Here is a 23,801-nt window from a genome sequence, read left to right on the forward strand (position 1 = left end):
TTTATTCATCCCAAGGGAAATTTAGGGATAACGTTCAGTGGTTGCATTGTGGGTAATAAACGCGTTATGTCAGGGAAGAAGAATGAAGAATCCTGTGCAGCAGTAATAGAAGAGAAACTAACAGATTCAGCAACTTTATGCTGAAAGTTCAAGGTTCCTGCTTTCTTAAGTCCGTCATAAGGCAGTTAGTGATAATAATGCATTCCACATACAGATGCCCAGAGGATGTTAATCAGAATGCAAGACATCCTTTATGTTATTTGAAGAGTTACAGCACAGTGCCTCTTCGTCTAAACTGACTGTTCACTGCTTTTGCCTGAGTGAAGGCGGGAGGAGATCGGCTTCAGCATACAGAGAGGTCAGCAGCAATTCTGTAGACCTTAACCTCTGTGGCAATCAACCAGCTCCTCTGAGGCAGGGATGAGGTGGAGGGATGAGGTGGAGGGATGAGGTGGAGGGACTCCATCTAAGTGAAGTACATTTGTGTCCCCCAGGCCTCGGTGGCCACAGCAAGGTAGAGCTCGTCTCTGGAGCCCGAGCTGATGAATGGACCCCGATGGATTTTCTCTGGCCGAAGTGTTAGACGCCTGTGCCCGTTGATTTGCCTCTCTTTGAAGTTTAGTTTTCCTTTTTACTGTGTTGCCTTTGTGGATGCAGCTAAACCAAAAAGCATGGAGGGATGGGGAGTGAGGAGGCGTGGGGGGGATATTGCTCTGGATGCAAATCATTGGCAATTTGTCCGTGGAAATTCAAATAGGGCTCTGGTTGGGAGGACTTAATGAGGTACTGGAGTCAGAGCTTTACTGCTCAGCTTGCAGACTGAGTAGAAAGTTCTGGACTGTATGGTTCACGGATCTGATGCTCCTCATATGTATTCACTGACATACCATATTTTGACTCACTCACTCAGACGTTCAGTCAGTCGATCAACCAATCAGTTGATCCGTCAACCGGTTACTCTCTCACTCATGCACTGCCACTATCTGTCTTTGTTAGACACACACACACACAGACACACACACACACACACACACACACACACACACACACACACACAGACACACACACACACACATGCACACACACACACTGTAATTGCTGGTAATCGACTCAGAGAAAAAGTGACCCCCTCAGGAGACAAAACGTGAGCAGCTTAAAACACTGAAGGACATAAAGTGTGCGGCGAAGACACTTACAAGTCAAACCTGCCACTCCCTCCGCTTATTTAGTGCTGATCTTGTTTTTTTTTCTACTGTACATATTGTTCCATTAGATCACACCACATACTGTAGTCCCCAGAACAACAGTGGGTCGACTTTCCTAACAGCTTGAGCTGAAATGTCGCACTCACCAACGCAGCTTCTCAATCAGTATGCTTTATGACTGAAACAATGTCAGTGCTCACAGTGTGAATCTGAATCGTAATTAATACCTCCCTCACATTTGCAATCATGCAACAATTATACATCATTATCAGGCAAGTGTGTGATTAGTATTCAGCTAAAGCCTGTCTAGACCTGAGTAAACAGATCCTTCAGTAATGAAATGTAACCTCAGGATTACACCTTGTTTAAAAAGCATTCTGATGCATTGTCATGCAGCAAAAAGTCACCTCTGTCTCTGTCTGCAATTTAATTCAAACCTTGGAACCTCTCCCCCTTGTGTGTACTTGCCATTGATTTCCCTTGCGAGACGGTTAGCTGACAGTGGTTATCTTCTATTGCGACGCCTAACATATATGGGGAGAATCTGTCTTTTCTTGTAAGCTTTCAGCAGTGCATTTATTTATTTATTTTTTACAGTAAAGTAGGTCAGTGTTTGTTGATGTCTGATGTTGGGACTGCGCCTGATGGAGAAAGCTGCACAGAAAAGAGATTTCACAGAACGACAACTCCTCTCTTTCGACCCACGGTGCCTCCCTCGGCTTTTTATCTCTCCTTTCCTCTTCTGTATTACTCCATCTATTATGCTCTCACATTAGTGCTTAGCCATTCGCAGCAGCACCTCCGAAATCATCTGTGCATAGTTAAGTCTCCCATCAGGCTGTGGCATCTACACATGTAGGGATCTGGGCTGCTTGCCTGTCTCACATATCTCCTCCCCCCCTAGTGCGACGACTGATAACACGTGGAGCTCTCACATTGTTGCTTTCTTACCAAGGACATGATGCAGTGAAAGTGCCTCAAGTATTCCCCAGAGAGCACCACTCACTTATTAACTTTTATCATTCATTTATGATGACCACTTTATGTGATTAATTGAAACAATCAAGAAAGGAAAAGGGATTCAAATGAGTCTATCTATTAATCTATAAGAGCAATGCAGGTATAATTAACCTACTTCTCAACATGTGCTGTAAAACACATCCTAACATTAACTGTAAAATGTTTAAAAGCTCTAGGTGTGTCCTTGTATGACTTATAACAAATGCCCGCGCTGACCTGTTTTCATGTTTATGTCTGTCTCTCAGTGTGGAGCTGTGTTTCTGGGAAGCAGACTTGATAAATGCAAGATGAAAGGAAAGAGGAAGAGAATAGTCTCGTATTGTGATTCAAAAGACACAGAAGAAGCCGTTCTCTATGACATAGGGAGGGGAGAAATAGTGTTCCTCCCTTCCTCCTACTTCCTACTTAACAGCTGTGTATGTCTACGGTAGGGTAGGGTGGGGTGGGGTGGGCCATGCAAAAAGGGGAAGGAAGGGAAATGTCTTTCTCACACTACGGCACATGTTACCTCACAAGCTAATCTATGGATTCAGATTGACAGCAATCAAGTTTTCTCTCCTCGTTTATTGCCCGAGCGACAGTTAGTGTGAAGCGTCATTGTCAATCCTGCCTTTCTCCTCGTGTCTGACGTGACAGCGACACCCTCACTCTTGTCAGCTTGCCTGCATCCGTACTAGTGGAACGATGACTGATTTTAGGATAGATAGGAATGCCATATTGGATGGACTGCCCAACACTCCCCCCAGTAAGCCTTTTCCCAAGAGACGATGCCTCAGTGATGTGAGTATTCTTCACTTGCTGGAAGTGAGAGATTCTTTTCGCTCCAGTTATTGTTACTTGTTTAATTCTTGAGGTAGCTTAGAGGCAGAAATATGTGTTTGGTGCTGCAGGACAGTAGATATTGGATTTTTGTACATTGTACAGATGGATACATGCTCCACTGCCCGAGGATCTGCCCTAGATTTAACCCCATACAAAACAAAATCAACTATGTTGTATTTGAGAAGTAGCTGCATACAGTACATGCATTTGTAATGTTTTATCTGATAATATCATGCAAAGTACAATTAGAACATTCTGATACAGTATGTCTACATAGCTATGGTTCATGCTCCACAGTGCATTGTTTTGGAGATTCAACAAACATGAGACGATGTTTGTTGATGTTTGTTTTGCAGTCAGGAGAGCCGTATCTTCCCGCATATCATATGCCACTGTTTATTTTCACATGCAACAATAGACTCACTGCTGCACCCTTTTATACGGGTGGTGATAGGTGTACGTTTAAGTATGCTTTATTACATGTATGTGTGAAAAAATGTTTATATGCACACACCGATACGCTTCCCTGTGTGTGTGTGTGTGTGTGTGTGTGTGTGTGTGTGTGTGTGTGTGTGTGTGTGTGTGTGTGTGTGTGTTTTGCACGCCCTGGAGTGCCCTCAGTAAATTTAAGCTGTCATGTGGAAACATAAGCTTGGCACTTCAGTCCACTTGTGTTACATGCTCAACAGAGGGCTCACCCCACAACAAGCACTGCCGCCAGGGCTGCTGCGATCCTCTTCATCTCACGTTGGAGAAGCTTAAAATCCATACCGATGCCTCTGCAGATGAGAAACGCATGTCTTGTGTTCTTCTTCTGCTTTCACTTGTGCCTTAACGGTGCCTCTGTGAACGACAAAACACTGAATTGTGTTCTATGACATGTGCATGGCCACGGTGTAATTACACATTCAGAAGCTGGATTTAAGCCTCTTTTGTCTGAGCAGCGCTGGTATCAGTGAGATTACACCAGGTTGACATGAAACCCAGTTACCAGATCATCCGTGTCAATTCTTTTTAATGCTCTGCCTTGTGCACTCTGTGGGTTAAATAAGTCTTGTTCACTAATTAATGTAAACTGAAAAATCATAGCGCCTTTCAGCTAATTTGGCCGTTGCGTGCAGTCAGATGGGCTGTTGGCTGTGGCAACAGAGAAGCACCGTGGAGCTCTGAGGCTCATTTTCCCCTAAGAGTTACTTGTTTACACTGTGCTTGTCTTCCATTGTGGAGGAACGATTCTCCTGGAGTTGAATGGAGTCTCAGTGAGATTGGTGTCAAGTTGGGTGGGGGATGTGTTAAGAAGCGGCTTCATAGTGAAATAAGGAATTAGGGGGAGTCATGGATTCCAACAGGACAAGCCTCGTGTCTTGAAACTGCACAGCCGGCTTGAAGAGTGAAGAATGCAGAGAAGACATATCAACAAAACTGTCGAATTCAAGTCACTGTTTGGATCTGTGTCAACTCTCTTCCCCAGACCTCGGACCTGTTTTCCATGATCGAGAGGATACAGGTACTGTGAAGTCCCCGGGCTCCGCTCTCTGTACACGCTCGCTCTAAACTCGTCCGTTCTGCCTCCCGAGCTTTAATCAAAGGGCACCGAATTTAACTCGCTTTGGACAAACATTTTTAGAGTTTTTCTGCTTTTCCTGCTATTTTTCTCTTCCACATCACAACTGTGCTTCTGCAACACTTTTATGTGTGTGTCCACCAATCCCTCCCTTTTGCCATTGTTGTGTTATTTTTTTCCCCGCAGTGATAGCTCCAGGCTGCCTTTTTAGAAACCTGATGCTTCTTAAAGTGCTGAACAGAGCCTTTGTGTTCGCTCTCTTCACAGCTGTGTAGTTGTGTCTGCGTCACAAGGAGTGTGAATTGTTGTTAAACGATTTGTAGGAATGTAATTTGTTTTGTACCCCGTGATTTTTCAACTCCAGAGTTCCACGAGCCAGAATCCAAAACTCTGAATAAGCTTATAAGATCTTTCTAAGTATCTTCGATAGGCGTCTGAATCATAATATCATTCTCTTCTTTGTCTTCCTTGTGATTTTGAATAAGGTGGTCCTGTAAACTATTCTTTCTTACAAGCATCATCTCTTAAGTTGCCTTTATGAAATTGACCTTTGGCATTGCTGTGTCAGGGTCAATTTAACATGATCCTGAAACACTGACAACACACCGTCTTGTCTACTATGATAGTATCTTAGGTAGAAGAGGATGTTTCTGAGAAGAAATAGAAAATGTAAAACACACTAGAGGCTGAGGTGCGAAGAAGAATCCCAAGCCTACATGCATGATGTCTAGGTGTGAAGACATGTGTTACTAATGTTGAAGTGTTTCAGAGCTACTTGGGGATTTTGGGGAGGATTCACACCATATTTATTTTGTTTACTTTTGGTTGTTAAGCACAGAAGCAGCACTCTTGATTTGCAGACAACTGTAGCATATTTTATGATTATGGCATATTCTCTAACACGTTAAGGGGAATGAGGGAGAGAAAGAGAAGCTAAAGCAGTGGAACAGTCTTCAAAGAATGAATTTAATGAAAGCATTTCCAATTTCCATTTGATTCATCTCCCTTAGTCCTACAAAAAAATAAAAGAAAGTGCATCAAATGTGATACGATTCAAACCTTGCTGCAGGGTATTCCACACAAAGAGGCCACTGATCGGGAATGCTTTGTTCCTCATCTCTCTATGTGCTTTGGGAACTGTCAGTAGTTTTGAATCAGCAGAATAAGGACAGATAGCGTAGATGCAAAGCCCTGTTTTGCACTTTTTAGCCCTTAAGTGGAATTGTGGTTAATGATATCTGCAGTATGGCTTGATGGAAACATATCCCATTTTCTCATGGACCTCTGCTTATCTTTTTCACTCGCTATATGCCCCAAGATATCACTCTTTACTTCCTCTTTCTGTGCCCCATCTGGTGATCAAGCCTGTGTTGAGTAAACATGAATTATTGTCACAAAGAATTATCTCACTCCATGCTGCTGCACAAGAAACGATCAAACATGTTCTGTGTATGTGTCTCTTTGTCTATCTTTGCACATGTGTGGACCCTTTCTGTAGATATTTCCCCTGTCCCCTCAGTATCCAATCATTTCTCTCTCTACAGGGTTGCAGAATGGATGAGCAAAGATGCCCCCTGCCTCCCCCCCTCAAAGTGAGTCGCAAATCCTCATATCTCCTCGTAAACCACAGTCTGGTAAAGCATCCGTAATGGCAGAGTTATAAACCTTTGCTTATCAGCTGTCAGACAGGCTTTAGGATGCTAACCGACTGAGTTAGGAACTCGACGGGGACTACGACTGCAAAGTCCTGAGCTGTCCTATTACCTAGACGGGATAATGCAGTTGGCAGTGAAGACTGGGAGAAACTCTCAGCAGGAGATCAGTCAAAGTGCACACAATAGATAGTAATCATCTGAAAGAAGAATACAAAACCAGTTATTTCTGTGGACTGGCAGCAATCTGGCTACTTGGTGAGGGTTTGGCTGCCCTGTAATATGCATAATGTGGTTTTGGAGTTTGACAAAAAGGCTCCTGAAAGAGAAGTTCTACAGTTCTGTTGGCATGAATAATTAAAGGGAAATGACTCAATCAATGATCCATCAATGATGCACAGTATCAGGCACCAAGTGTATGGACACCCGACTGTACACTCATGCGTGGTTGTTAAACATCTCGTTCCGAAACCATGCGCGTCATATCCTTCCTCTCATCTGGGCAGGCTTTCTACAAAACGTTTTGAGCCTAACTTTAAGGGATTTGTTTCCATGCGGCCACAAAGAGCTTCGCTGAGGTCGGACACTGATAGTTGCGTAAGGCTCGGCTCTCAGTCAGCTTTACTTCATCCCAAAGGTGTCGGCTCAGGTTGAGGTTATAGTTCTGTGCAGGCCAGTCAAGTTCTTTGTGTGCAAAGGGGGTAGGGGCCGTCTGTAAACTGTAGCCACAAAGTTGGTAGCAGGGCTTAGCTTATATCATGGAAACCACATTTTTTCAAAAGTATAAGACGCACGCATACTTTGGGAAATACTTTAGTGTACATGCGTCCATGTCTTGGTCAGTTTTGTTGTTTGGTGGGATATGTATCTATATTTTAAACCAATCAAACACCTCCAATGCCATCATGAGGTTGACATTATAGGTTTTAAGTGAAACGTCTTGATAACTAACTTTAAGATATCCTTTGAGCCGATGACTCCTCTTTACTTTGCTGATCCTCTGACTTTTCTTCTAGTATCATCACCACCATGCTAGTTTCAATTGCCAAGAAAGCGATGTCATAAGAACGGTTATATTATATAAATGGCTGGTCACTTAGTTGAGTATAAAAACAATGATCTTGCCTTTGCTTTCACTTCTGCTACATCTGGTCTATTACTCATGTCCAGGCATGCTGTTGAAAGGCATTTTTGGGAAATGGACAAAACCACTCTCTGAAATTGAAGGAAAGCGTTTGCCAAATAAGTCAAATCCATCTGCTTCGACAGCACCTTGGCCAAAAAATGTCTGTATGTACAGTAGCACTAAATAGTTTTGGCTTATTTGAAGCTAATGGTGGGTTTGTATTCTCTCATTTCTTTATGTTGCACTTGGTTTGGCTTATTTGAAGCTATTGTGCTGCACTTAAAATGATTTCACCTATTTAAAGCTAATGTACTCAGTAAGTACTGTAAGGATTCTTGATCCTCATGATTGTTTGCATTTATTGAAAGTCTCTTTGGAAAGAAAGCGACAGCTAAATGAAATGTAATGTAAATTGCAACATAACATCACAGAGTAATGCCCACTTGAATGCAGCTATCAGATGTGGTAAAGGGAGAGATGAATGGTTTGTTATAATGTGAAGTCTAATTATGTGTTTGAAATAGTGCTGCATGCATTCGCTGCCAGTAACTAAAAAGTCACTTTCTTATTCAAATTGAAAGGTTACGTCGTCGTCCCCTTTTTCATACTAAGAGGTTTTGGCATCCACTCTTTTAGAAGTTATAAAATACTTCAACTTTTATCAAATAAGAACTTTAAAAGAGTTCCAATAGTTTCATTATAACAACGAGAGCAGCGATGTCAGATTCAAGCCTCAACTAACTGTTACCTGATAACAAAAAAGGGCTTTGTATTCACTCGATAAGAAAATAGAAAGATGGTCAGAAAGATGTGGCTTCTGTCATTTTTGTAGGATAAGAATGTATGATGGTGCTGCAGTTCATATTCTGTCACAGTGTTCATGCTCATTATTATTTTCACCAAGACCCAAAAGTGAAAGTATGACTAGAAGCGGCTGTTCGTCTGCTTGACTCATATTCGTTTCCCTCCCTGCAGACAGAAGAGGACTACATCCCTTATCCCAGTGTTCATGAGGTACTCAAATAACTCACACAACACACTATATATGTCAGCACTGTGAAGCTAAATGTTTAAACGGGCAAACAAATCAAATTCTGCAACAATGAAAGCGAGGCAGTGCTTATCGTGACACACCGACAGGTTACTAATCAGTATTCCTTTCCACATTATTATTGCCCGTCACTGTCAGGTTCTTGGTCGCACGAGTCCTTTCCCACTCATCCTGCTGCCCCAGTTTGGAGGCTACTGGATCGAAGGGACCAATCATGAGATTAAAGACCCACCAGAGGCTGATGCCGGTCCTGTCTCCCAAATCAAACTGGAGACAAACAGCACCGCCAAGATCTACAGGAAGCAATTCATGGGAAAGGTAAAGATGGGGAAAGGGGGGCCTGGTTTCATGCATTTGAAAACAGCAATCTTATACAGCATCTAAAAACATACAAGTAGGTTTATTACATTTAGTTGCCTGACAAGACAAACTGTATTTGAAGGAATTTGTTTTAAGTTATCCAATTTGTGAGCTAATTTGTGTTCACAAAAATAGGAATTTAAGATTTTGTCAAGTGGGTTTGTTTGTGGGTTTGTGGGTTATCTTTAATTCAATCCCATTTACAACAACCTGAACGGTGTTTCAGCCAACATGTCGGCCTTGCAGAGAGATGAGGACAAAAAACCAGTTGCCACTCTTTGCTTGTGACATTTAAATCAAAGTTTGCGCTGTTACGACTCTCTCGCAAAGCGAAGAAGTGCATAAACGTGTACATATAATACACAAAGTGAGAAAAACTATACTAAATGTCGCCATATTATGCTATATGATACTAAACTGGGAAACAAATTGCCTAGTTGTACCGTAAATACAGTATATATGTCATATATCTAAGCCGTTGTAAAAAATACTACTTATATAAAAGACTGTTCTAATTTATTATAGCATTATTTTTTAATTGTCAGTTGCTGCAGGAGTATTCATCCCTGCATTACATTTGTTTCTGCTTATCTGCCCCCAGGAACACTTTAATTATTACACAATGGATGCTGCCCTGGGCCACTTGGTCTTTTCCATGAAGTATGATGTCATTGGGGATCAAGAGCATCTGCGCTTGATGCTTCGGTACATTTTCCCATTATCTTTATCCCTGACCTGTTTTCTCTACCTAGTTGCTTCCTAATCACAGTCCTCTCTTTTGCAATTGTTCTCTGCCTTTCCTCCATTTTCCCTTTCTACGCTTCTCTGTCCGTGACCGTTTTCTTACATTCAACCTGACCTCGGCTTCAAACATCCATGTAAAGCAGTGATTTGTGGCATTTACTCGTATATCTCCCAAATGGAACCATTCCATATAGAGTTTCTTTCACACATGGCTTGACTGTTCCAGATATATGAAGGTTGTTTTCTTGCAAATCAAAAGCAAAAACATGACAGAGGAAGAAGAGCATTCTCAATCCTCACTGAATTTGACAATAGGCGATGCTGCGGCAAGGCTGGCCCCCGCTGTCACAGGGCACCCAATACATTTTCTCATTTATCTATAATTATATATCACTTCTGACATCTGCTGCTTATCTTAAAACGCTCTGACAGTCTGTGAAATGAGTGCAACTTATGTGCTTACTGTACTTCTCTTCTAGAAACTGACTTTGGATGGTTCACTGTTGTTTCTGAAGTGGGCTTTTTTTCCTCTCAGGAAAAGGCTTCATAACATCTGCTCCATTTTTTTTTTAAGTCAACAAAGTTTAAATTAAAACAAATTAAATCAAATCAAATTTATTTATATAGCCCAATATCACAAATTATACATTTGTCTCAGTGCTTTACAGACTGTACAGGTTACGACACCCTCTGTCCTTAGACCCGTCGCATCGCACAAGGAAAAACTTCCTAAAAGAAACCCCATAATTAAAGGGGGAAAAGGAAAGAAACCTCAGGGAGAGCAACTGAGGAGGGATCCCTCTCCCAGGACGGACAGACGTGCAATAGATGTCGTGTGTACAGGATAAACAAAATAGTACAAATACAACATTTGACAGAAAATGATGTTGTGTTGAAAAAGAAAAAGTATGGATGAATCCAGGAAAATGTCAAAAAGGCTTCCCGGTGTCCAGCAGGACCAGGGCAGCAGGCGCAGCCACGATTCATGATCCTGACGTAAACTTTATCAGTGGCAACCTGCCACATGAGACACAGAAACTCTGGGGATGATTCCCCGGATGATGAGTTAGTAACATACATTTACATAAATGCAAACAGATAGAGAGGGAGAAGAAGAGAGGGAGGGGAGGAGAGAGGAAGAGAAGGAGGAGAGCAGGGAGGTGTCCCCCGGCAGTCTAAGCCTATAGCAGCATAACTAGGGGCTGATCCAAGGTAAACCTGAGCCAGCCCTAACTATAAGCTTTATCAAAAATTAAATAATTCAATTAATTCAGATAATATTTGAAAAGAAATACCATGGCAGATTAGGAGAAAGTCCTTAGAAACACATCAAAACACATGCCGGAGATTTGTGTCATTAAGTACTGTAGTTGTGTAACATTCTGAATACAAATAGAAGAGTTCAATTGTTTGTGTGCTACAGCATAAACACTAAAGCTTCTCTGTTTAAATGACTTAAATTCTGTGCCACAAAGTACTCAACAATCGGCACACGTTGTAGAAGTGTAACGGCTCCCACCTGCTCACTCACCGAAATCCTCTACTCCTTCACGTTCACACTGTTAAAGACAGACGAGGGGGAGCGAGGCAGAACTCCACGCAACATATAACCTGTGAATTAATTTTAGCACCAGAGAGACTCCACTCCAGATTTTAATAGCTGCAGTCTCTTTGTTAATGGAGCTTTAGAGTGGATGAGTATGTTGCCAGGTAACAGTCACATTTTTCACATAGTGATGATTTCCACTCCAGTGGGCACCACCCACAGTCACCCCGTCACCCCCGTCACCTCAGCTTGTGTAATCACAGGCACTGACTCAAAGTCCATATTTAAACCATCTGTTAGAGATCTACATGATATCTCATAATCATAATTCTACTGTTAAAGCTCTACACACACACACCAAGCGATATTCTATAGCGTACAGATTAAATGCGCACTATTGCCTACTTCACACGCTAACCTTATACAAATAGCTTGCACACTAGTTAGATACAATCTAGTTTTTGCAGTTCTATTATTTATTCCACCCTGCCGGCACATTAGATCTGTATTCCCACTTGTGTTGCTAAGTTGTGTAGCCCATGACTTAACTGTGGCTGAGTTATGTTGGCATGGTTAACACATGTGGGTATAGCATGCTAAGCTGCTAACTTTAAGTCATTTCTGGTCAGTGTATACTATCGTCATTCACATTGTTGTTTGAATAACAACTAAGTTCATTTATTCATTTAACTTTAATCAACCAAATGTCTGTTGCATGAGTTCCCATCAATACATCCTGCTGGTCATGGGTCCAAACTGCCAAACAGGAAGTGAGATCTCCCAATGGTCTTTAAAGTAGAGGCGACTCAGACTGTACAGTGTTGGGTTTTCATTGTGTAAAAGTATTTTTAAGATAACAACAACAACAACTTATATTGTAAATACTTCTATGTTAGTTGAATTAGAATAATGATCAGAAATGCTCTCAGTACTAACTTTGGATTGTGTGTAGCAGGAGCTTCCTGTTTAAAAGCAAAGGGTAGAAGCTCCTCCTCCTATGTTTGTTTGAGTGGAAGTTATTTCAGCTGCAGACCTGCTGGAAGCTTAATGCTAGCTGCCCAATAGCCACGGGCTTGGACTTACTTTGACTTATGGTTTTTCTTCTGTTCTTTTAAAAAGTTTAGTTTTATTCATGTTTTCTTTTTTTCATTTTTGTACACCGGTAGTTTTTATTTTCATAACCTCAGCAAAACCAGCCTGAACTGCTTGTTGTTGTGAACTTAAAATAAAACTTACACCAGGAGAAGGTTACTCCGGCCCTCGTTGGTTCTCCTTCCACTACTCGGCTGATCATTAAAGATGTGGCTGTTCCAAGATCGCTGTTCCAGGGAGGGGCTTGGCAAACAGTCTGCATTTTGTTTGTTGCCTGCAAATTGTCTCTAAAAGTTCATTTTTGGCTATTATATCACAATGCTTTAGGAGCAACAAAGATGTGAACAGTAGGTGTAAACCTGCAGTGATCTATACTCTTAGTAACTGCTCCTTAACTGCACCGTTAGGAATGTTTGAGTTTTAATACCATTAGTATCTTTGTAGCGCTCAACGTGGCACAGTTTCCGTGGTTTCGTGGCAGTGATTTGACCCTTTCTCAGCCAATATTGGCTCAAACACATCACATGTAGAGACCATTACGCCCGGAGCTCCACGCAACATCTATAGGGAAGGTCCTCTTTGAACCAAACATCAAAGAAAGAAAACATTAAAGCAGGAGGATTGCTTTGGATTACAAACTGAAACAGTGAGCGTTTTGACTTTTCACACTGTTTGCGTTTCAGCAACAAGGTAAAAACCTACCATGATGTCATTCCAATTTCCTGCCTTACTGAGTTCCCCAATGTGGTTCAGATGGCCAAGGTAAGCATTTGTTATCGCACCGAATATATTCAAAATGTCAGTAAACGTTTAATATGAGAAAGGCTGAATGTATTTTTTCCACTCGCAGCTTGTGTGTGAAGAAGTAAACGTGGATAGGTTCTATCCTGTCCTCTACCCAAAGGTAGGCACTAATCCTTTTATTTCAAAATAAAACGTTCTCTCTTGCTATCGACCAAACGCCACTTCTCCATCTCGTGGAGCCGACTGAAAACGTTCTGGTCTCTCGTCCTCAGGCATCAAGGCTCATTGTCACCTTTGATGAGCATGTGATCAGCAACAACTTCAAGTTTGGGGTTATCTATCAAAAGTTTGGCCAGGTGAGTGCGCTTCAGAGATACCGTTGCTAATCTTCGCTTTTTGAAGTGGTGTGTCACTCCTCCTGAGAATGTCCTTTGCTTCCTTCTCACAGACATCAGAGGAGGAGCTGTTTGGGAACATGGAAGAAAGTCCTTCGTTTGTCGAGTTCTTGGAGTTTCTGGGGCACAAGATCGAACTTCATGACTTTAAAGGGTTTGGACACTTTTAAAGTTCAATTTATTTTAGTTTTCTGTCGTGTTTTTGCTTAATTCTCAGTGTAGCGCTCCACCTCATGTCTGTCAGAAGCAGGTCATCATTCACTTTGCTATTGATTAATGTTGGCTTTAAATGAATCCCTGAAAAAAGCGATTTGGAGTGTCCTGATATTTGCAGTGTTGCTGACATTGTGATTGAGTAGGCAGAAGAAGTGCCCTTGGCATTCCCTCAATGATGGATGAGCGTGGATCGGTCCGGTCCTCCGAGAGCATGCGCTTATGTTCCACTCCTAACACGGCTTTGTTGGTCTCTTTATCTTCTCTCGGCTGTTCACCTCATCTCCTCCTTCTTTTCATTCACTCTTCTTTTTCTTGCTTCTGCCCTTAAATCTCCTCCTCTCCCTTTCCTCTTCAGGTTTCGGGGTGGGCTGGATGTGGCTCATGGGCAGACGGGAACAGAATCCGTCTACACATGTTTCCATAATAAAGAGATTATGTTCCACGTGTCCACCAAGCTGCCGTACACAGAAGGAGACTCACAGCAGGTATAGTGATATTCCAATGATAAAATTTAACATTCAGGGCAGTTTTCTCGTCCTTCATTGATTCGTAAAATCCTCTTATGTGACTCATCCGCAGGTCGGACTGCAGCTGCAGTTAATAGGTCAGGGCTTTAAAAATCCAAAATGTATGATGAATGATGATGAAGCACGACGAATCATTTGAATCTGAATCTGCAAAAACATTTTGTCTTTCTTCTTGAGTTAGATGAGAAGATTGATACCACTCTATATGGTAAATACTGAAGCTTTCGCCAGTTTAATTTAGTCAAGAAACAGGGAGGACACAGCGAGCCTGAGTCCAAAAGAAACACAATCTTTACACCAGCATCTCTTCGCACTAAATAACACATTTGTTGTTTGTTTAATCCGTAATAAAACCAAAATGTAGGGGACTATTTCTTGGGCAACCCCTTAAAACCACAAGAGCCACTATCACTTTAACAAACGAGTGTGAATATCTTAAAAACGTTTTCATTCTCATTCATCCTGCTGTCCAAGAGAAATATCATTGTGTATACATTTTATTCAAGCATTGCAATAGTCTTTGTGGCTGAAGGCTTTTATCTCTTTGATGAAATGTTGCAGTACGCTGCACGAGTCCTCCGCTGCTCTTTACTGGTTCTTTGAGTGCTTTGAACTTTGTTCCCACAGTAACACTACACAGACTGTCCACGTTGCTGAGGCATGAAGAAAAATGTAGAATGTAGCCAGAGCTGACTGAATGTGATTAGATTTGAGCGGATATATGGCGTTAATAGATGTCAAGTGCCTCAATCCAGCCCCACACTTGCTGCGTAGTTTCGCTTTTAAGTGTCTAACTGTCCGTGGTGAGTTTGACCTTCTTGCACAGGGAAAGTGGGATGAATGTTCTTCAGCTATCCAGGCTCAGAAAGTCCCAGTGTGTGAGTAAATATTAAATCTGACAGCTAATAAGCTCAGGGATGACGCAGTAGTAACCTGGCTGCCCTGCCTCTGCAGCCAAATATATCCCGTCTGCTGTCTGAGAAATAAATTTGACCAAATATAACGACAGTTTCATCGTTAGATATATATCAAGAAATGTGGTCCGTTTGTGGCCGTCATTTTCTCCACAAAGGACTTTACTTCCTGCTCATATATCTATTAATTAGTGTTATTTTGCAGTGACACTGCAGATAAAAGGCTGATGAGGAGCTTTTTTGATTCAGGATAAAAGTCTGGAACATTTGTACATATTTGATAAAAGTTTGAGGTGTTGGACTCTTTCCCTTCATATCTCTGGTCTGCTATGACTTCAGCAAATTATGAAAACTTGTCAGGGCCTGAAGCAGATGGGTGATTGTTCTCATGTGAACAAACAGACTGCCTTTAACAGCCAGTTGCTGTAAAGTAATTAAACAGCTAACTGGAGAAGACCCATCTATTAATCCCAGAGTAAATGTTTGCTGTGTTAATCTGTGCACACACTCGCACTGCAGCTAACAGGTGTGAAGTGGCTTTGTGAAACGTCTGTACTTCAGTGTGGTAAATAGCCTGATGACTGACGGAGGGTTATCAACTTATGCTGCTGCAGTGCAGGTGTCACAGTGTTTACCGAGGAGGATCATTGGAGTCTATTTTTTGCCAACGCTGTCTGCACTCGGAACATTTTTGACTTGGAAGTTCTGTTTTTAACCAAACGTTTGCAAAATGTGATCTATCTGCTTCCTCTTCTATGTGATGGAGTGATTTGGGTCACGGTCCATTTCCATTGTGGAGGGCTGAGCAGATTATATGTTGACATTCTGATATTCACTCGTGTTTTATTGTTTCATTGCTGAAAGGAAAACATTTCTGGGGCAGTATTCACCACGTCTCAAAAAGGATATTCTCCCCAACTACTGCAAAGTCTTATTAAAACTTGTCGTAATTGTTTCACAGGAAGGGGAAAAAAGTAATATCTTAGAGTTCCTAGCAAAAGGCAACGAGGTGGATTCATATTCCTTCAGAGGAAGAAGGTGTCCCTAATGCTAGGCAACACCAAGTTTTTAAAAAAGATATATCTTAGATAAAAATGTAATACTTTGGCACGGTCACGCTGTCCTCCAAGTGCACAACTGTTCTTTTGGCAACAAGGAAAATGCAGCTATTTAACGGGGACGATTTGGGTCGCTGACAGTCGGCCATCTGCAGAATCATTAACCGTTTTTGTTTGACTTTGCAGTGAGTGACTCCACTGGTGTTAGGATTCATTCATTCCCACGCCATCAACAGCCTGTGAAAGCTTGTGCCTAAAATAGTTTCATATAATATATTACAATATAACTCAAAATACAGCATGAAATCAACTGGTGTTACAGTATCAGTTCACAAAGCTCTTCAGAAATAGCTTATTTGCTGTGTTAGATCCTCTGCACAAGAGGAACTACAGACACAGGGATTTCTATTAGTTGGCCGTAAAACCAGGATTATGCTCTTGGATTAAAGTCCTGTCCACCGCTCTGCCTCGACTACATTTATTCCCAGTCAATTCCCAGTTTCAGTGCGACTCCTGGAAGTGATTCTGCGTTTTTTTTAGGAATACGCTAGGAATGCGTTATGCATCTATTGGCCATTCGCTCTGATACGTTTTGTATAAGTATGTGATGCGCTATCAATAGGCTCTGTATGCGTTCATATACGTTGTATATGCTAATTGTCATATGTGCCAGCAGACGTGTCTGCCATACGGCACTGAGTGACAGGGCCTTTACACTCTAACAGGTCATTTCAGATGTTACCGCTGTTGTTAGTTTTGTTTATCTGTGCCATCCAGCTGCAGAGGAAGAGGCACATTGGCAACGACATTGTAGCCATCGTGTTCCAGGAGGAGAACACGCCCTTTGTACCAGACATGATCCAGTCCAACTTCCTGCACGGGTATGTGGTGGTGCAGGTGGAGAACGCGTGTACGGACAATGTCACCTACAAGGTTAGTTTACAAAAAGCAGCCGATATTGTATCAAGAAACAAGAGCTTTTTATTAGCACGTGCATCACTTGCATCACTCGTCTGTGCTCACCTGCTCTTTCCTCAAGGTGTCTGTGACAGCGCGGGATGATGTACCGTTCTTTGGGCCTGCTCTGCCTGACCCTGCCATCTTCAAAAAGGTCAGCAGTCACACAAACTCAATTCCCCTTTGCAATCCTTCATTCTCTCCACCTTTTCGCTCACCATATTGACCTTCCTCAGGGCCCAGAGTTCCGTGAGTTCCTCTTCACCAAGCTCATCAATGCAGAGTACGCCTGCTACAAGGCTGAGAAGTTTGCCAAGCTCGAGGTGAGAAGAGTGTCGCTATAGAAGTGTGAATGCCTATAGTGAGTGTGTGTGTGTGTGTGTGTGTGTGTGTGGGCACGTGTGCACACTTGTTGGCATAGGTGCGCATCCTGCCGGCTGTGTTCTTAATATAAAGTGATCTCAAGTGCCAACATGGATTTATCGTCATCTAACCCTTTCCACAGTGCGAATGAGCTCGAGTGCTGATGTCTATTATCCCGACGTGGTGCTGTCACATCACCTTCATCAGTGTCGCCCCGTATTCCTTCATTTCAAATGATGAACTTACTTGAATTTTTAGATTTCAAAGTCAGTGCTAGTACCTGTGCAGACTCACCGTGTCGTTGTTGTCAGGAGCGCACACGTTCAGCCCTGCTGGAGACTCTGTATGAGGAGCTGCACATCAACAGCCAGTCCATGATGGGTCTGGGTGGAGACGATGATAAGCTGGAGAACGGGGCCGCAGGAGGTGGAGGAGGCTTCTTTGAATCCTTCAAGGTAAAGCACCGTCCCTCATTTGACGAGGCGCACCGCTAATCTGCAACCCCACATGCATGAGAGAGAATGGTGATGACTGCAGAAACTTTAAGGATGCTTTTTTCTTCCCTCCCCTGTCTCTTGGCTGGGATTCTGGGTATTCACACATGAGGAGAAAAAAAACAAAGCACAGAAAATGTGCAGTATCTCAAAGGACCAGTGCTGTGGCATTTGATTTCCTCACTGGGCTGCGACTGCTGAACTCGGGTGTGTTTTTACATGATGGTGTGGTTTTTGAGGCTGTGCAGCGTCCTGTTGTGTATGAAAGCCACTTTCTCCGACCGAGTGCTTCATCAATGACCATTAGGGTGGTGGAGCATAGCTGGCTGCTGAGTCTCGGCGGTAGGAGCTGCGATTGTTTGTGCCTGATGAACGATTTAATGACCCCTCATTAGGGAGCTGATGATGCAGTTTGCTCTCCCATGGGCAGAGTTCCCTCGCTGTTTTTCTCTTCTCTCTGTGTCACCAACTAGTTCTCTGCCATCTTTTCTGTATCTCCATGTAAATTGAGAGAAATGTATAATTTTTTCTCTCCGTCTCTCTCTCTCTTTACATCCACATATTCGCCATACAAACATACACTACCTCTGTATATTTGCCCTCAAATCCCGTCTCTGTTTTTCATTCTAACTTTCGATGACCACCATGGTGCATCTCTTTCTCTCCCTCAAGCCTCCACCAATATTTCCCACTCTTGTCTTCCTCTCTGCCTCAAACTGTGTAGATTCTGCCTCCTCTCCGACTTTCTCTCACTGTCTTCCTTGCTCACACTGTGTCTCATCTGCCCCTCCAATGGTGCAAAAAAAAACCCCCACTGTAGACGCATAAGAGATGCGGCTTCATGCTCCTCCGCCACAAAGCCTGCACTCTCCTCGACCTTCTGTGAACCTACATTTCTTTCACGCAGCCTCTCCCTCCTGCTTGTTGACCGTCACTGCCCCTAAGTGTTGAAAAATAATCCTGCACACACACACACACACATAAGCACAGACCTCAATGAGTTCATGTGCACACACACATACACACACATGTCGGCAGAGATTCAACACATTTATTCCAAAAATATTCATTTGAAATATGTCATTTCGATTGACCTTCGTTAAATGATAATGGTCCAATTGGAGCAAAGCTATTTTAAATAGTTGACATTTTTCAAATGTTTTGACACACGTGCGAAACACGTCTGGATATGTAATATAGTTATCGTGCAGCCATTGAATTCATTGATCTAAAAATATTGGTTATTAGTATTAAAATGTCTTAGATCAATCTTTCAAAATGCTGAGACGTGGGAAGTAACATTTTATGAATCGTATTTTTTCTGACAATTGACTTTTTTCACAGCTGACATTATGACTTGTCACAGTAGGAAGAGCACAGGTGTTACTATTAACAATGTAACGTCTATTAACAGTCTAATGAAAAATACAAGAACCTGAAAACTGATGCAGCTAAATTGAAGTCAGCCTTCATTACATTTACCATTGTGACATTTTAACATGTCTTCTGCCACCAACATTTTGTGAACATGGATAAAACACACTCTCAGTGTACGTCACACACAGAACCAACCTGTATGTACTAACCTGCACACACTTCATTTGAATTAAAGAAATATATATATATATATATATATATCTGGTATTTATTAATGCTTTGGAAAATTGGTCAGTGAGTTGCGTTTCCACAAAACATCAAAGTGGATCCTCTGACAGTATCTCCTCGTTTCTCTCTGTAGCGGGTCATCCGCAGCAGAAGCCAGTCAATGGACGCCATGGGCCTCAGTAACAAGAAGTCACACACTTTCTCCACTAGTCACAGTGGCAGCTTTACCCACAATCCCGCAGAGAGTCCCAAAACCCCAGGGATTGTAAGTATCCCACTTTGGTTCACACGATGCCCACACACAACTCATACATTCAGAATACAGTATATTCCCCCCCCCCCCCCCCCCCCATTCACAGCACAGTGGATAAACACAGACTGCTCTAACCCCCTTTTTTTTACAAGCACATTTCTCCTGTTGGCACATTGTATCACTTTACTTTCATCGGTATGTTGTACGTCGTCGAAGCATTCACTTTCATTCCTGACGTTTTAAATTCACTCTTGCTTTGTACTAAAACGTCTTTCATTAATTGCCTTTTTCCATTAATGTCTATTAATGACTGTTTCGTTTGGGAAATTAACAACATGTTTCCGCATTTCATTCATTCTCATCTTTTGAGAGCATCTTTACTGACAGTTAGATATCTGATGTGAAGAGTAGAGCATCCATGTGTGGAATGAATCAGAGGGTTTCCTGTTTTCAATGCAAGTTTGTTGGTGAGCCCAGTCGAGTCTCTTTCCTGAATCTTATAGTGAGCTCGGTGTAACAGCTGTATGACTACCCAGACTCCCTCCCTCCTCACTGTGCATTTGTCATGACTGTTTTCCTCCTGTAAATGTTACAACCTCTCTACGCAGCCGTGTACATGTGCATGTGTGGCTGCAGAGTATGCATGGCACAAGCCATGAATGCGAGGAGCACACCGCCCTGTTTGTGTCTTGTTTTAAAGATGGGGTTGATTTTATGTTTCAACTCTTTTTTTTGATTACTGACAGTATTTTGGAAATGGGACTAAATTAACCCCATTTTTCAAAACTTTTCTAAAAGCTATCCCTTTGGATTTTATCCTCCCGCTTTGCCCCTTTTTTCTCCTTCTGAATGCATCGCTAAACAAACCTGTAAACCTCAGGGCAGAAACTGCCGACATGCCTGCTCCCTCGGTGGCACTCCATCTCCTGCTGCCCCACTGTGTCGGGCCTCCGGTCCGCTTTGCCCGAGAAAAGCATTTCCCGATATCTTATTTTCTCTATTAAGTCATGCTGCAAACTCCTTGTCAAGCTCTTCTGCACCTTGCTGTTTAAATGATGTGTCCTGTGCGCATGAGATCTTATGATGTGTTCTTTTCTTTTTCTTCCCCCCCCCCTTACTTTTTCAATCTATCATCTCCTCTCTCTCTCTGTGCTTTCCCTTGCCCTGTCTTGTGTGGCGCAGTCATTGCTTGTTCCAGGGAAAAGTCCCAGTAAATATGGACGCCGAGGCAGTGCCATAGGGATAGGAACAATAGAAGAGGTTCATGTATATTTCTCGCTTCTTGTTTACTATTTTTGTCTCTAATCTTCACTTTGCTTTTGTCTTATAATGTCTCATCATGTAAGTGTGCAGTAAGTAGTTCACAGTTTGACATGTGCATGTTTTAGTTCCAGTGGATTCGAGAGGTTTTCAGTTATATATATTTCTATGGTTGTAATTATAATTTCATTCATTCATACAGTAGCTGAACCTCACTTCAATGTACTTTTTAAATTTATTCTTCAACACTGTGAGAGAAAAGTAAGAAATTCAGAAAGGAAAAACAGACTCCCACATACAGTATGTTCTTATGCACTGCCACGTATTGATTATTCATACAGCGTCTTGAATTAGAAGAGTGACATTTTGAAATTGAGAAAGTCGAGAAAGACCATTAAAAGAAGAAAAAAAAAAATTAAAAGAAGAAAATAAGTTAATATAAAATACATATCTTTAATTTTTTTATTTATTTTTTTTATATTATATATATATTTTATATTTACTATATATAATGACACATTTTGCCAAATGTGTAATTACAGGATTTATCAAGCCGTCAGTTCATCAGTTATTTCTCAGCATATTTCTAAATATGAACATTTTTCATTTCAGTAAACCTAATGTATCATATACTGTGTATAATGTATTAGTTGTACTACCTCCATCGTGTGTGTCTGACTTTCCTCTCCCTGCCCACCGTCAGTCATTGATTATTCCTGGGAAAAGCCCAACCAGGAAAAAGTCTGGACCATTCAGCTCCCGTCGCAGCAGCGCCATTGGCATCGAGAACATCCAGGAGGTCCAAGAGAGGAGGTGAGAGGACAGAGCAGAGCTGATCGGCAGAGAGTGGGTAGTGAGGAGAGAATAGTGTTGCAACAGATGGAAGCAAAGCATTTAAAATGAGGAAATTAGCCATTTAGAATATCACATTTAAACCTGCAACAAGCTCAGCTGCTGCTGACTCAAAATGAAACATGCAGACTCGCGTACATGAAACAAAATAACAGGTGCACTTGGAGACGCCCACACAATCCATGTAGGTAGAACTGCCTCCCACTTCATTAAATGCTCTTCATTTCATGGTGAGCAAACAATAACAACAATAGTTAAACAGCGCTTTGTGATTCATGGCGGTTAAAGGCACATGTTCAGATGATCCGAATGTGTTTATAACATTCATCAAGTGTTTGTCTAATGTGCAAAATAAGCACACTGACAGTATCATCCCTGTCCTGAAGCCGAGAGGTGTCCCCCAGCACCCAGAGGGCACCGGAGGGCAGCCACTTTTGGCAAGAAAACAAATCGGACAACTCCTCCAATCACAGCTCTCCAGAATTCCCTACTACCAAGAACAGGTGACTATTATTTAAATGAAGTATATACTAGTAAACTGTATTGTATTCACACACATTGACATTGTATTTGTCCCCTGGGAGGGAATACGTTTGTATAGATTGGAACAGCAACTCTGCATGGAGATTATCATCTTTTTCTCACCGTCCATGTTGTTCTCTTGTTCTGCGGGACGCACCTGCAAGGTGGAATTTATGCATGTGTCTAGTTTAAATGTAAGACAAGCCGCAGTAGAATATTCCTTTTAGAGTTCATTACAGACATGAGGTAGCTTGTTTAATGTCAAAGATCTTGTAATATAAGTACAAGTATTGCCTTGCCCTACATGGAGCTAATTTAGAGGGTTGCAATAAATACAGAACAGCTTTAAAGATTACGCAATAACCTGGCACAGACACACTGCTGTCACTTTGTGCTACCTGAGGTGCTGTGAAATGAAGGTGATGAATTAATTATACTTTTGGAAGAGAAAGTAATACAAAAAAATATGTTGATTGTGTTGCCGCAATAAATTCAGCATATGAAAAAGTGCAGGTATTTGTGCGGTCAGAGTCACCCAGGTGTGTAGCTTGGCGATGTGTTGCAGGGCGCCGTCCATCCCCGAGGCTCAGGACCTTTCCCGCTCTTCCTCCAACGCCAGCAGCTTTGCCAGCGTAGTGGAGGAGCACGAGGCAGAGGAGGAGTACGACACTGGAGTGGTGGGTGGAGATATGCAGAGAGACATAATGGCATGCATGCATGCCACCGAAACAGCGGGCAGCTTCGAACAGCTGTTGACATTCTTATTATTCATCTCATTTTTACTTTAGGGAAAATGATCTGCTTGTTCTTTATCTGTAACCTCAAGAAGGTTTGATGGATTTCACTACATCCCAGTAATGACAGGGTCTCAAAATGTATCGCACAGTAATGCATAATAATCTGTTTATCCATGAGAGGAATGCAAACGCAGTCACGGAGTAGAGCTGTGGTTCTGATTATGCTGTCCACTTCCTTTACCCTTCCTACAGGAGAGTGTGTCTTGTGTTACGCCACTCAAGGGAGACTCGTTTGTGTACGGCTCTGTGGACGAGGACAGTGCGTGCAGTACAAGCCAGGGAAGTGTTCCAGGTGAGTTTAGCAGCAAAGGACTCACATTACTGGCACAGTGATAGCCTGAAGGTGTGAGAAACAGGCAAGCTATCACATATCCACAGTATCTGGGGAAAATCTAGATGGTTGCGGATGTAAGAATAACACTCTCCGCTTCCCGGGCGGTTAATATCGAAGCACCCCTTGAGTGCTGATCTTCACCTTTAGCTGCACTGAGGGAGCTCACTGAAGGCCCAGTCTGTGTAACAAACTCATCCTAAATTAATGTAGCCTAAAAAGTACATCTTTGCAAACTTATCAACTCAATTTCTGTTATGCCGCACACTTGTTTTTGTTTTTTTTAAATCACTGATGATTCACTCTGAACCATTAATCTGTTGCATGCTGG

The 23,801-nt window shown here is 42.2% G+C and overlaps 1 protein-coding gene across 4 annotated transcripts in view; it reads left to right on the forward strand.

Moving 5' to 3' along the window:
* The window catches only part of rap1gapb (RAP1 GTPase activating protein b), an 82,303-nt gene that overhangs the window by 56,793 nt on the left and 1,709 nt on the right, over positions 1 to 23,801 (forward strand). For 3 of the 4 annotated variants that reach the window (XM_029431175.1, XM_029431176.1, XM_029431179.1), the window contains 19 exons: positions 6,156 to 6,203; positions 8,365 to 8,403; positions 8,579 to 8,758; positions 9,402 to 9,505; positions 12,866 to 12,944; positions 13,033 to 13,086; positions 13,199 to 13,282; positions 13,375 to 13,475; positions 13,893 to 14,022; positions 16,814 to 16,969; positions 17,076 to 17,147; positions 17,230 to 17,316; positions 17,668 to 17,811; positions 19,589 to 19,720; positions 20,891 to 20,968; positions 21,672 to 21,781; positions 22,207 to 22,323; positions 22,890 to 23,019; positions 23,332 to 23,431. In XM_029431175.1, the coding sequence (XP_029287035.1) occupies positions 6,165 to 6,203; positions 8,365 to 8,403; positions 8,579 to 8,758; positions 9,402 to 9,505; positions 12,866 to 12,944; positions 13,033 to 13,086; positions 13,199 to 13,282; positions 13,375 to 13,475; positions 13,893 to 14,022; positions 16,814 to 16,969; positions 17,076 to 17,147; positions 17,230 to 17,316; positions 17,668 to 17,811; positions 19,589 to 19,720; positions 20,891 to 20,968; positions 21,672 to 21,781; positions 22,207 to 22,323; positions 22,890 to 23,019; positions 23,332 to 23,431 (1,936 nt within the window). In that variant the 5' untranslated portion in view covers positions 6,156 to 6,164. Of the gene's footprint in view, positions 1 to 2,793; positions 3,006 to 4,518; positions 4,555 to 6,155; positions 6,204 to 8,364; positions 8,404 to 8,578; positions 8,759 to 9,401; positions 9,506 to 12,865; positions 12,945 to 13,032; positions 13,087 to 13,198; positions 13,283 to 13,374; positions 13,476 to 13,892; positions 14,023 to 16,813; positions 16,970 to 17,075; positions 17,148 to 17,229; positions 17,317 to 17,667; positions 17,812 to 19,588; positions 19,721 to 20,890; positions 20,969 to 21,671; positions 21,782 to 22,206; positions 22,324 to 22,889; positions 23,020 to 23,331; positions 23,432 to 23,801 lie in introns of those variants that run through there. The other variant, XM_029431174.1, reaches the window with a different exon arrangement.

The sequence above is a fragment of the Cottoperca gobio genome, chromosome 5, assembly GCF_900634415.1.
Source record: "Cottoperca gobio chromosome 5, fCotGob3.1, whole genome shotgun sequence".
Lineage (NCBI taxonomy): Eukaryota > Metazoa > Chordata > Actinopteri > Perciformes > Bovichtidae > Cottoperca > Cottoperca gobio.